Source organism: Microtus pennsylvanicus, chromosome X (assembly GCF_037038515.1).
Source record: "Microtus pennsylvanicus isolate mMicPen1 chromosome X, mMicPen1.hap1, whole genome shotgun sequence".
In the NCBI taxonomy this organism is placed as follows: Eukaryota; Metazoa; Chordata; class Mammalia; order Rodentia; family Cricetidae; genus Microtus; species Microtus pennsylvanicus.
The window spans coordinates 91,261,888-91,275,981 of record NC_134601.1 but is presented as its reverse complement, the minus strand read 5'-3'; the positions used below and the strand labels follow the sequence as shown (position 1 = coordinate 91,275,981).

Below are 14,094 nucleotides of genomic sequence, written 5' to 3'. Positions count from 1 at the left end.
TTCCTACATGGTAGATATAAACTTTCCTCTTAGCATTGCCTTCATTGTGTCCCATAGATTTGAAATCTTGTCTTTTTATTTTTATTCAATTTTAAGAAGTTTTTTAAAGTTTATTTTTAAAGATTCATCTATTTTTAATTTTGTGTGTCTGAGTGTTTTACCTGTATATATGCGTGTAAACCGTGTGCATGCCTGGTGTGTATGTATGTATATATGGCTGTGGGCAGTTGTGAGCTGCCATGTGGGTTTTAGGAAGCCAACCCAGGTCCTCTGGAAGAACAGCAAGTACACATAACCTCTGGCCCATATCTCTAAACTTTACAGGAATCTAAAAAATTTTCGTAATGAATTGACTTCATCCTTGACTCAGTTATTATTATTCAGTTGTGTGTGGTTTGGTTTCTATGAATTTTTATACTTCCTGTCATTTCTTTGGCTGCTGATATCAAGTTCTATTTTATTGTGGTTAGGTAGAATGAAGGATGTGGTTTCAGTTTTCTAATATTTGTTGAGTCTTGCTTTGAGTCCTAGTATGCCATCTATTATGGAGAAAATTCCATAGGCTGCTGAGAACACTTATTCTTTGATGTCTAGGTGGAATGTTTTTGTGGATTTCTGTCAGATCCATTTGATTTTTTTGTTTTTTATGTAATTTAGTTCCAACTTATCTCTGTTTAGTTTATTTCTGGATGATCTGTGCATTGGTAAGAGTCTGGTGCTGATGTCAACCATTGTCACTCTACTGTGATGAATGCATGGTTTTAGTTCTGGTAGTGATTCCTTTATGAAATCAGGTACCAGTATGTTTGATGTGTTTATGTCCATGATTGTAATTACCTGTTGGTAGCGTGTTTTTTTAAGGGTCATAAAATATCCTCCTTAAGTCTCTGACTAATTTTTTTTTCAGATATAAGAATAGTTACATCTAGCTGGGCGGTGGTAGCACACGCCTTTAATCCCAGCACTCGGGAGGCAGAGGCAGGCAGATCTCTGTGAGTTCGAGGCCAGCCTGGTCTACAAGAGCTAGTTCTAGGACAGGAACCAAAAGCTACAGAGAAACCCTGTCTCGAAAATCCAAAAAAAAAAAAAGCTACATCTACCTGTTTTTCATTCATTTGCTTGGAATGTATTTTTTAACATGATTTTTTAACCCCTTTTACTTAAGGAGGTGTCTGTCTTTTGAGGTGAGGTGCATTTTATGAAGGCAATAAAAATGTGGATCCTCTATTCTAATAACGTTTTTTTTTTAGTCTGTATCTTTATTATAGAATCAATAGCAATAACCTTCAGTTATTATTGAATGATTGAATGTGTGTGTTAATTCCTGTCATTTTGTCAATTTGGTAGTATTTTCTTAAGTCTCTTTTGGTTGCTTGTCCTGACATTGCTTATTTGTTTCTTGTGACCTCTTGGTTGTGTTTATTCTTCTCTCCAAGTTGAAATAATTCTTCTAGTATCCTCTGAAGAGCTGGCTTTCTAGTCATAAATTCCTGTAGTTGAAGGCAGAGTTTTTGTCAGGACCTCCAGCTCCAAAGTAAATGCAGAGACTTAATATTAATTGTAAATGCTTAATCGGTAGCTCCACCTTATTACTAACTAGCTCTTAAAACGTAAGTTAGCACATTTATATTCATTTATGCTCTGCCATGTGGCATTGCTGCTCTTTCATCTTGCACCTCCGGTTCCTTCTCCATATCTAGCTGGCAACTGCCTTGACTCTACTGTTCTTCCCAGTGTCCTTAGTCTGGTTCTACTGCCTAATCTTATCCTGTCCAGCTATTGGCCAACCAGCTTTTTTATTATTATTAAACCAATCACAGTGACATATATTCAAGCAGTGTAAAGGGATAGTTCACATTTAGTTTGTTTTTTATTATGGAAATTTAGTTTCTTTAATTTTTTTGGTTTCTTTTTAGAGGCAGGGTTTATAATTTTAATAGTTTTTTGGGGGTATAATAGTCTGTATTGATAATTGTGACCTCTCACGTCTTGGAGTCATCTTTCTAGGCCTTTCTGACTTTAGAGGTTTTTCTTTAAATATTAATTGTTGTTCTTATAAACCTACCTTTGAATGTGACTTGACTTTCCTCTCTTGTATCTTTCCATAACTTTCCTTTATCCTCTATTTTTAATGTTTTAGATATAATGTGTCTCGCCATTGCACTTAGGACCTTTTATGCCTGTATGAACATTTTTTTCTCTTGGTTGGGAGTTTTATTCTATGATTTTACTAAAGATGCTTTCTATGCCTTCACTGTGGTATTTTTCTCCTTCTGTGCTCATATTTGAAGGCTAGGTCATGGTGTCCCAAAGCTGTTTCATGTCCCATTTATATATATTAATTTTTTTCCATTGACCTTTACTAAATGATACAGTTCTTCTGCTTTGTCTGCTATCCCTTATTCTGTTTGTGGAATGATACAATTTGTTCATGAGGCTTTCCACCTACACTCTTAATTAACTTTTTGAATTTTTCATTTTCAGAATCTTTTAAGTTTGTCTTTTCTTACAAATGTAAACTTTATTTTCATGTCCTGGATTGACTTAATTATTTCAAGTACTTCTTTGCCTTTGTCTTCTTTGGATTGTTTGCCAATGTGACAATCATTCTTTTGGATTTTGTTGTCCGAAAGTGTCTCCATTTATTTTCAATAGGGGATATTGCTGTGGGATTTGTGTTTTGGAGATAGCACTTTATTTTGCTCTTTTGTGGCTTGTTATTATTTCTGCATTAGGATTTGCACATCTGGCGTTACTTTGTTAATTTATTTTTTCTTTTGTTTTTGTTCAACATACTTTTCTTTTTCCAGCAGAGGGTTTTACAATGTTCTAGAGAAGGTTAAGTCATATTAGCATTGGAATATTGATTTCTTCTGTTTAACTGGTATTTGGGACTACATCCTCAATCAGTGCTTGGTTAAGAAGTCTTGAGGAAGTTTCCTTTGGCAGTGTAGATTTGTCCTGGGTTTAAAGACCTCAAAGCAAAAGTAGAGGTTCTAATTAGAGAGTTGGCATGGCTTTGGGACTCCAGGTCAGTTTTGATAACTGGAGGATCTTTCCTGGGAATTGAGCTGGGATCTGGTGAGTACCAGAGGAAGGGATACATTCAGGCTGAGGGAAGGTAGCTGGACCTGGCAATCAGCCTTAGGATTGGTGATGCAATTGGAGGAGGCATTTAGGAAGAGCAGTGTTAGCCATTTAGGTACATAGTACATGATGTAGCTACAGGGGCCCTGGTAGTAAGTTCAATTTTTATTATTTTTAATTATGAATATGTATGTTTGTGTATATGCACATAAATTCAGATGCCCTTGGAGGCTGGAGATGTTCATTCCCCCTGAAGCTGGTGTGAGTTGTGAGCTAGCAGAATGAGTCCTGGGAACCAAACTCAGGTTTGCTGCAAGAGCAGTATATGCTCTTAACTGTTGAGTCATCTGTCCAGCCCTTTCATAGGGGATTCTTACTGATCTATTTTAAGTATATAAGCCCGCATGTATGTATGTAGATGTACAATATGCACAAATAGAGGACTTTTACCCCCTTATGGTCACTGAGGATAAAACTTAGGACTACACACATGCTAAGCAAATGTTCTGCCACTGAGCTATACTCCTCAGTAGACGTAGACAAATTAAAGATGGCAAAATTTGATAGACATTGAGTCTAGATGCTAAGCTCATAATTGTGTCGTTTTTAAACTCTTGTTTTTATTGTAAACACTGACTTTCATAAGGGTAGTATCACATGTATACAATATGTTCTTATCATACTTACCCATATGACACTTCTTCTACAACCCCTCTCTTTCTTTTCTCAACCCTCCTTTTATTTCACATCAATTATGCCATTCTTTAAACTTTCCTGTTTCTGAAATTTAAGGAATTAGAAATGACAAGGGAATAAGAACAGATAAATTCACAGCACATCAGATTTTATCCCTTTACTACAAGCCCTGATCCCAGTGGATTTTGTACGATTTTAATGATTATTCCTTCAGGATGTATTTTTTTTAATTTATTTATTTATTAAGGATTTCTGCCTCCTCCCCGCCACTGCCTCCCATTTCTGTTCCCCTCCCCCGATCAAGTCCCCCTCCCTCATCAGCTCGAAGAGCAATCAGGGTTCCCTGACCTGTGGGAAGTCCAAGGACCGCCCACCTCCATCCAGGTCTAGTAAGGTGAACATCCTAACTGCCTAGGCTCCCCCAAAGCCAGTACGTGCAGTAGGATCAAAAACCCAGTGCCATTGTTCTTGAGTTCTCAGTAGTCCTCATTGTCCACTATGTTCAGCAAGTTCGGTTTTATCCCAGGCTTTTTCAGACCCAGGCCAGCTGGCCTTGGTGAGTTCCTGATAGATGATTCCCATTGTCTCAGTGTGTGGGTGCACCCCTCGCGGTCCTGAGTTCCTTGCTTGTAAGATGTAAAATTAGTTTGTCAGAGGACATGCGTGTTGAAACTTTTGTCAATTGCTTCCATATTGTTCTCTGGACAGATTTGCAGTCTGATTAACTTGTAGTTGCATCAACAGTACTGAGAGGTCGCTTTCTTTACAGCCTCACCTCCATCAGAACCGTCTTTTTACTTTTTTTCGAAATAAGAGTCTAACAAGTAACATCAATGCAACTCGTTGTTTTCATTTGCATTTATTTGATTGCTTTCTGTTAACATTTTTACAGTAATTACTGCGAATATTTTTATTCATGAAGGATATTAAAGTTTTTGCATTTTGCCAGTATTATTTTCAAAAAGGGTTATTTATGTCTACATTTAAACTCTATAGGTGAGAGAAAGAGCTAGATACCATTTGGACCATTTTCATTACACTGATTGAAATTTATAAAATATTTGCCAATTTGATAGGTCAAAATAATTTAAATGCATCCATTTATATGTCTTTGATTACTAATATGCTAAAAATAAAAAAACTGCAGTTCTGTGCATTGCTTGAACGTATTGTGTGTCCATTTAAGAGAATACAGCCTTAAGGCGGGCTGTGGTTCAGTGGTAGAGCTCTCTTGTCTAACATGAAAAAGGCCATGGGTTTGCACTCATGCACTGCAGTCTCCCTTATTGCATGGTTCTGCCATCATTGTTGCCTTAAAATGTCATTGTAGTTTATAATTTTGGAGCTGTTGGTCCTTACTCTAGTCATGTTTCCCTGCAGGTACAGCTCATCCTGGCTTGGTAGCCAAGCCCTTTGAGAAAGTTACATACAAGTGGACAGTTCCTCCCCATGCTGGGCCAGCTGCTCAGGATCCTGCCTGCCTTACCTGGATGTACTTCTCTGCTGCAGATCCCATAAGAGATACAAATTCTGGCCTGGTGGGCCCTTTGCTGGTTTGCAAGGCTGGCGCCTTGGGTGCAGATGGCAAGCAGGTATTTCTGGGGGGTCTGGGGTAGGAAGATTGGCTGGAAAGAACTAAAACTGTGTTTCCGGGTGTGTATCAAGAATGGGGTTGGATCCTGGAGGTAAAAGAATAGAGAAAAGATAAACCAAGCAATTGTATCAAAAATTAATAGGTGGTGACACCGGTTCTTAAGTATATTACTATTTTATATGCAAACGCACATCTTTCTTAGCTTTTGATTCTTACTTTTTCTATATATCCCAATTATTATTCCCCCCTCCTACCTCAGTGACCCATAAAATTGTTTGTAACCCATATACTTGCTTTCATATTTGTTTGGCATTTTTGGCCTATCCCATCATTTCTGTGTAACGTTGGGCTAGTTACTTAAAGTCTCTTTAATTTAACTTCATCTGTAAAGAAAGGGTTAACAGCTGAAGCTATCTTTGATTTCTTGGAAAAGTCATACAATTAATACACATCAAATGCTTACTGCAGTGTCTGGCATATAGTATGCACCCAGTAATTATCAGCTTTAACAATAATAAATGGTGTTAATGCACTTCTAATTTTTTAAACTGTTTTCTAATTTCCCTTCATAGACCTTCTGTGCTTTCCTAGCAACTGTCTCCTCAATCCTCTCCGCAGGTGACTTCAAGCTATCTTTGGTCACATCCTGTGCTATGATTCCTTAATCCACAGCCTGTGTTTCTTCCCTGCTTCCTTTCCTACATGGTTTGCCTCTAGTCTTCTTCCCTTACTCTGACCTTATCTCCTCGACAATTTGAAGTCTTCCCGAGGAAAACCTGCCTAGCAACAGCTGCAGCTCTGAGCATGAGATATGGGCCTGGCTCTGAATCTGCAAAAAAGAAATGAGAAAGAATCAGGAAGCCTTGGGTCTACAACTACGCAGTACTCAGCTGCTGAATCCATTGTCATTCCTCCCTCTATTTCTTTCCAATGGGACCACAGAAAGGAATGGATAAAGAATTTTTTCTCCTCTTTACCGTGTTTGATGAGAACAACAGTTGGTACAGCGATGCCAATCAAGCAGCTGGTATGTTGGATACCCGACTGCTCTCAGAGGATGTTGAGGGCTTCCAAGATTCCAATCGAATGCATGGTAAGGGGAATGGTGTTGCCTTTGACTATAACTTTGGGGTCCCAAGGAAACACGCAGCTCGAACCATACTCATAACCAATTCCTAAAAATACTCATTTCATTGATAATCTTTATACAAGGGAAAAGCTAGACTGAGGGATTTCAAGCTATGAGAAATCATAATACAGGGCTGCTATGCTGCTGACCATGATTTGAGTAGTCTGATCATATCTCTTTATTTTGTCTGTGTTTTTGTTTTCCAGCTATCAATGGGTTTCTCTTCTCTAACCTGCCCAGACTGGACATGTGCAAGGGTGATACGGTGGCCTGGCACCTGCTTGGCCTGGGCACAGAGACTGATGTACATGGGGTCATGTTCGAGGGCAACACTATCCAGCTTCAGGGCATGAGGAAAAGTGCAGCCATGCTCTTTCCCCACGCCTTTGTGATGGCTCTCATGCAGCCTGATAATCCTGGTAAGTGCTTCGGCAGCAGGCACAAGACGCACGGGCATTGTTAAGTAGGGGGTCAAGAGTGACAAGGGGTGACATGGAAAGAGGAAGGGGTAGTAGGAAGAAAAGGGTGATGTGTTCAGGAGGCTTGGGAGATTTTCAAAACACTTTTATCTCTTCAATGTATGGTCCATGTTCTGATTATTTGATGTTTTCTTCATTTGCAGAGTGACTAGCAGGCTGAGAAAGCTCTGTTCTAAGAGGAGGGCAGTTCAGGCATTGCTCAGCTGCAGGGCAGCGTTGATGTGACAGCTCTTGGCACACAGCTCTTTGGCTATATAGAGACAGATTATAATAGAGTACTTATGTTCAGGAAGTCAATGGAATGTTCGTGTGTTTTCAACTCTGCTATTCTGTGAAAGTTTCTGCGAGCTCTCCTATTTGTGTGTGTGTATGTGTTTGTGTGTGTGTGTCTATCTCTCTGTATGTCTGTCTGTGTTAAGTCAAATGTATTTGTAATAAAGACAAATGACTAGAGAAAGCTTTGTTTGTTCAGCTACATGCCTTAGCTATAACTAAGATTTGAGGAACTCTTTCGGGCTCTAATAAGAAACAGAAGTGTAAACAATGTGAAACGAAGTCATTGTTTGGGTATGAAGAGGAGGGACAGGAAATCTCAAGTTCTGGAATCGAGTCTCTGCTTTTTGTTACTACCTACAACATGGCATGAGCAATCTACTTCACTTGTCTTCATTTTAGATCAGAAATCAAAACTTTGGAAGGATCTTTTACCGACTTGTTAATCACTTTGTCCCTTATCTGTACAGAATCAACTTTGCTTCCTTCCTTCCTTCCTTCCTTCCTTCCTTCCTTCCTTCCTTCCTTCCTTCCTTCCTTCCTTCCTTCCTCCCTCCCTCCTTCCTTCCTTCTTTCCTTTCTCCCTCCCTCCCTCCCTCCCTCCCTCCCTCCCTCCCTCCCTCCCTCCTTCCTTCCTTCTTTCCTTCCTCCCTCCCTCCCTCCCTCCCTCCCTCCCTCCCTCCCTCCCTCCCTTCCATCCTTTCTTCCTTGCTTCCTTCTTCCTCATTTCTTTTCTTCTCTGTACTTCCTCTCTTTTTTCTCCCTTCTTCTCAACAGTAATTCCTGTCTACTTTTGTGTGAAGAAGTTTGACTGAAATATCAGTTTTTCTCAGATCCCATTAAGCTTAAGCTTTTTAGAACGCACCATGTTATTTTCAGTCCAGAGTGTTCTCCTAGCCAGTAGGTGGCAAGAGCATTTGTAAGAGTGTTTATGTATCACTGCAGTCTCTACTGAACTTTGATTTTTGTTTTTGTAACTTTTATTTTAGCTGGATAAATTGTTTATATTTGGAACACAATTCCTTAAAGAGATGATTTTTATAACAATTTAAATAATTTCTTCATGGATGTGAACTTTCCAAGCACAATACAATTGTATTCTCTTCAGATGTCTTATTTCCCATCTACCCAGAGCATTTTCTTGACCGGAGAGAGTTTTTAGCAAATTACACCCATCAGTTAATAGTGTTGAAAGCAGCAGGTGCGCTTTTAGTGCATGGGGGTAGGAAAGCTATGGATAAGAAAGATCATATTCTTGAGCTTTAATCCCAAAGCCAAAGTCCAAATTCAATGTCTTTTCTGAAAAATCAGCCAGCATCTCCAGCACATCTATATACTTTCCTAGGGTTCACTCTAATTTTAAGTGAATGGTTTTTTTTTGCTATCATGTTATGGGCCATAAAGGTAGCTGTAAACATTCTGGCTATACACAGTGATATGTCTTTATAGTCCTAGTAACTTCAGTGGCTGAGACAGGGGGGTCACTTAAGCTCAGGATTTGGAGACCAGCTTGGACAATATCCCATCTCAAAGTATGATTTAAATACTCCAAAAATTGGTGGAAGTCTAAAGGGAAATACAATGGTAGGTGTTCAAGTGTAAAAGTATAAATGTGACTATTGACTAAGATTCTTGAATTTTTTTACTAGCAAAAACAAAAATCTTTCCTTCATTCTTTACACATACATATTTTTAAAATTTCTCTGCCAAAGAAATGTCAAGTCATTGAATACTGGAATCTGTAAGGCTCCTTTTAATTCACCTAGGTTCACTTATTTTGCTAATAGATGCAACGAACACTTTCCTGAAAGGGATACATGACTTGCACAGGTTAGAAGTATTGACTATGAAGTTTTGGCTTTTCTTCTGGTTCGTCTTCCATCAAGTTCTATTAATTCTCACCCGTGGATGATATTTTGAATTTGAACTTTCGATTTGTCCCCTGGGCACTTGCTTTGTCATTAAGAAGGAGAGGAACCATTGTCAATAGTTCTCCCAAATCCAAGCAATATAATGGCCAATCTAGATCAGAATCTGGCTTTAGAATTCTGTGGAGACTAGTGTCCACTGGCAGTAATGAATATACAGTTGTGCTTGCTCAGCTTTGCAGAGGATTCATGCACCTCACTGTAACCAGGCACAGTGGCACGTGTCTTCTCTTTAGTGCAAGCACTTCGGAAGGCGAAGATAGCAACATGTATGACCTGAGCCAGGGAATTTTACAATACCCTGAGCAGTATAACAGGACTTCCTCATAAGATTCCATGTTGGAGATTCAGCATGTTATGTCTTCGATACTTAGGTTTGAAAAAAAAAAGCCAAGCCACAAAATCAGATATTAAAAAATAAATAAACTATTTAAGGAATTTATATGTGGGCCTATAGGTGATAGCTGTCACTATCATTTTTTCTTTACTGCAGTATTTTTCATTTAGGTATTTATTATTTTAATAGGCTTATATTACCTTTAATTGAAAATACCATCTTGATTTAAAAATAGCACTGTGAATAATGTGCCTCAGACATTCAAACTGAAACACTGAGACTAGATTTTTAATACCAGGAAAGGTGTCAGATAAAAGGTTAAAGCCTGACTATATTATGTTCCATTAAAATGATGTTAGTTATTCAGTAGCATAGATAATATTATTTTTCCCACCCACCCAGACTCTGATTAGGGTTTCTTTCCTCTGTTTTTATCTTTGTCATGGAGCTCTTTCTTTGTTCGTTATTTCTATCTTTTCCTTCTCTTTCTCATTTCCTTTGTGTGGTCGGTTTGAAGACATTAATAGTAAACTCTGAGTCACCAATAATTTGTCGGTGTTGCATCAAGGGGGAAAAAATCAAAGCATTTCCTCTCGGTGTCGTTTAACTCCGAACAAGCCCAGATTAGAAGTCTCTTTTTTACCTTCCCCGTGTCTTCTGTCCTGTCTCTCTGTTGTATGTGGGTGAATCTGTGCCGCTTGAATGCTGTCCTGTGAATCTGTCCCTGCATCTGTGTCTGTCTGTCCCTAACAAATAGGGCTTTGCTCTGAATTGCACAGAAAGTATCACACGGGGAAGGAATGAGGATCCTTTCCAGAAATCTTTAACAGAATTTTACAAGGAATTCAGTCGCTGATTCCAACTGACCCAGCTAGCAAGCAGTGCGATAAACATCATTGTTTATCAAGCAATATCTGAATGCTGTGCTCAACATTTACTGTAGAGATTCATTTTAAAAGAATGCTCTCAAACTCGATTTTTGCTCTTTCAACAAATGATTACGAGAACACATGCATTCCTGTAGGTCAGGGACATGGATGAGTATATAATTGAAGATTATAACTATGGATTAATGGAGGTTGTAAAAGCTGAATACATGGCAAATTCAAGGCCAGTAAGGTTGGTTGTTACATTGTTCTCTTAAAGGCATGCTAAGTAAACAGGATAAGTACACAGTAGGCTAGCAGTCTTATGTCTTACATGAACTCAAGGTTTATTATTAACTCTGGCTATGTGGTCCAGCAGAAGTTTCAGGCTCTTAGAATCTAAGAGTTATTTTTATCAGGTTGCATCCCCACAGTCTCTCCATTTTTTTTCTATTAAAGAAGTAACACATTGCTGGAGGGAGTCACTGGTGAAGAGCTGGCCAAGGGATGATGTACTGGGCAGGCAGCCTAAATCAGCATCACTTTGGTAAGGGTAGTCCTTTTGAAGAGTAGACAAAGACACACTAGGACTTCGAGAAAGAGGCAGACAGAGTGATTTATCTATAAAAGACCGCATCTTGATATTTAATCCTGAAAAAACAATTAAAGGGTTTGAGCCAGTTAGTATAAAACATCATTTCCAGATGTTCATTTTGAAGATAGGAATTTGCAGTTGCTTTAGTTTGGACGGACTGAGTTAAGGATAATTTCGCAGTTGTAGCTCCAACTGTGGCAGCTAAGTCAGCCCTTAGCAATCATTTCAGTGAATCTTTTGTACATATATGTTCAAGGGAATAATTAAGTTGTTCTGAAGCAGATCTTCCATGTCACGGGCAAGCCAGATTAACCGGAATCCAGGCATGCATAGGCTTGCTTCAGAATTTAAACCAGGAGAGAGAGAGAGAGAGAGAGAGAGAAAAAAAACGTTGTTATGAGAGTAACTCTGGGAAAGAATAGCAGCGGCATGCAATTTCTATGTGGTTAAAAGTTAGGCAAGAGTCCCTCTTTTGTTACCAGGTTGTTGTCTTCTGGTTTAGGTTATGGTGTCACTTTGCCAATCCTGTTGTAGCTAGAGAGGGCCTGTAGGAGAAAGCACAGATGTGAACCCTCAGCCCTACATTATAAAGGGAATAGTACCCAAACATAGGTTAGTTAGGTCCTTGAGAGAATTTCTATAAAATCATGGGTTTGGATAAAACTTCCTGCTTTTTATGATGTTAATTTGTATGGGTGTCAGGGGAAAGACTGGGAGAAACAATTTTTAAAATTGAAAGTGTACATTGCTTTGGTAAGTTGATCCCGAGAAGTCAGTTCCTTTATTCCCTCCCCCTCTATTTTTTTGTTTAAATATTTAATTGTTGAGGGAGAAATAAGCTTTTCAATTATGACTTGTCTTTGGGATTATAGGGCATTTTTATGACCTTGAGAGGGACATAAACATTTCAAAATTGGCAAAAAGAGATAAAGTTTTCAATTGTCAGAAGGACCATTGTCTATTTTGATCTCTTTTGAGATCCCCATACCAGAAAAACAGGCTGCAAATTTCTGCAGCTGATCAGTATCTGAGCTGTAGCAACAAAGAAACCAGAAAAGGTATTAACACAAACATGATATTAATTAAATATCTGAAAGAAATTTAAATTTTTGAGACCATGTCTATGAAAATTTTATGATGTTTTTATAAAGCTTTAGTAGCCAGTAACAACTTATGAAAACCCCATTTATTTAAGTAGAGGTTTAATATCAATGAATTAAACACAGACGTTTTAATATAATATGTACCCTCTATGTCTCGTATTTCACATACTTTGAATCACCTACTCGGACCCTTGCCACTTGCGTCAACTGTCTACCTTTTCATATGGAGATATGCAACTCTTTTAGCCATTTTCAAAACTGAAACGCCTTCTGTCTTTACACACATTTATCCTTTTTAATACTAGGAGATATGGGTGCCTGAATATTGAGAGGAGTCATTGGAAAGGCAAATCGTTTTCATTATCAGGCTGCAAAGAGGTAGCAAAAAGCAATCTTTAAGTCAATAACAACAGCATGCTAGTTTTGAGCGCGTTTTCCCATTGAAACCTGCTTATGAGCTTACTTCTTTCAGTAGGAAGCCTGTTGGCTCTAGGAAAAGGCAAAGCCTGCTTCTCACATTTGAAACACTTAAAGAGGTCTAGTTAGAATTTGTATGTTCAGAAATCAATGAAAGAAATACGTTGCTAGCAATCTCTTTATTATTTCCAGCAAAACCAGCAAGTTCTCTGTGCCTTTTTTGTCTGATAGTGCAACAATACTCTGAGTGTGTCTTAAGGTTAGGGATTTTATTTGTTTACTTATGTACTTACTGTAGGCCCTTGTATCAGAGTCTGTGAGGCCTCAAGAGTCTCTACTGATTTCTTTATTAACCCACTGAGTACTGGAGGGCAACTGTGCCTCAGTGTGGAAGTTTTACTTTAGACACTCGGGTAATGGAACTTTCCTTTCAAGCTCTCAAATAGGTATCATCAGCAAAGACCATGACCGTCCTTTGTCTGCAAAGACAGTACAAAACCAAAATGTTTTCAAGGTGAAAGCAGACATTTTAGCTATGAATGGACTGGCCAGGCAGCCTCAGGGGAAGAACTGGCAGAGACTTGCTTGCTGTTCTAGCAGCAGGTGGCCGGGCTGCTAAGTTGTCTGATTAAGATAGGGCCTGGAACAAAGAGGCCCCAGAGGAATTGTATTATGTCTGGTTTGCTCGACAAAACTTTACAAGCCAGTTTTAATATCTTAATCTAGTTTTTAAAGAATAAATTTGCTAGCTATTGTTCTTGGATATGAGATAGAGGAACCAAGAGATTCTCCAGAGTGAGAACAGAAGACAAAGTGAACAGGCAGGCTGGGCGTTGGTCTGCTTAAGAGAAAGCCACCTCTGGTAGTGCAAGTTGAAGTAGCATTTAATAGGACTTGACGAACGAGAAGAAGGAGATAAAAGATGTAGTGTTGGAGAAAAGCCTTCTGGTCATGGACCACTGCTGCCAAGAGTGACAGATAGGTTCTTCCAACCTGAGATGGCCAGATTTCCCTTTGCCTTGGGACCCTACGCCCCACTGCAAACACACGAGCTGGGAGCTTTTGGGAGACTCATAGATTAATATTGCTTTTGGCACCTGAGACATTCAAAATTCAAATCCCCAACATGCCATGCGTCGCCAACAAGGGATCTTCCCCCACACGCTCATATCAATTCAGGCTATCCAGCTCTCATACTGAGCCCTCTGAAATGATTCACTGACACATTAAAGATATCTCACCCAGAACACCAAAATGTGTGGATTAAACACATTCATGATTCCTTATTCAGAGCACCAAAATGTGCTGTCAGTTTGTGGAGAGCAACCTGCAGTCTTGGGAACAGCCTGGGTTGTTTGGGGTTTGCATAAGATCTGTTAGCCAACAACTCAATTAGATGTAACTCATTACCAGTACTGGAAGCTTCATTCAATGATAGGAGATGTCCAATTGGGTCTCCGTTTCTCCTATTACTTGGAAATTTTATTTAGATCACTTTCATATATGCATATATTTTAGGAAGCTTTTAGTGTATTAGGTTTCCTTATTGCCCCTCAATGCCCTTAATTTTAGCTGTCTCTCCCTGTATTC

General features: G+C 38.9%; 1 protein-coding gene across 12 annotated transcripts in view; it reads left to right on the top strand.

Moving 5' to 3' along the window:
• The window catches only part of Heph (hephaestin), an 80,971-nt gene that overhangs the window by 30,093 nt on the left and 36,784 nt on the right, over positions 1–14,094 (top strand). For all 12 annotated transcript variants that reach the window (XM_075958754.1, XM_075958761.1, XM_075958759.1 and 9 more), the window contains 3 exons: positions 5,164–5,375; positions 6,320–6,470; positions 6,713–6,925. In XM_075958754.1, coding sequence (XP_075814869.1) covers positions 5,164–5,375; positions 6,320–6,470; positions 6,713–6,925 — 576 coding nt within the window. The remainder of the gene's footprint in view (positions 1–5,163; positions 5,376–6,319; positions 6,471–6,712; positions 6,926–14,094) is intronic.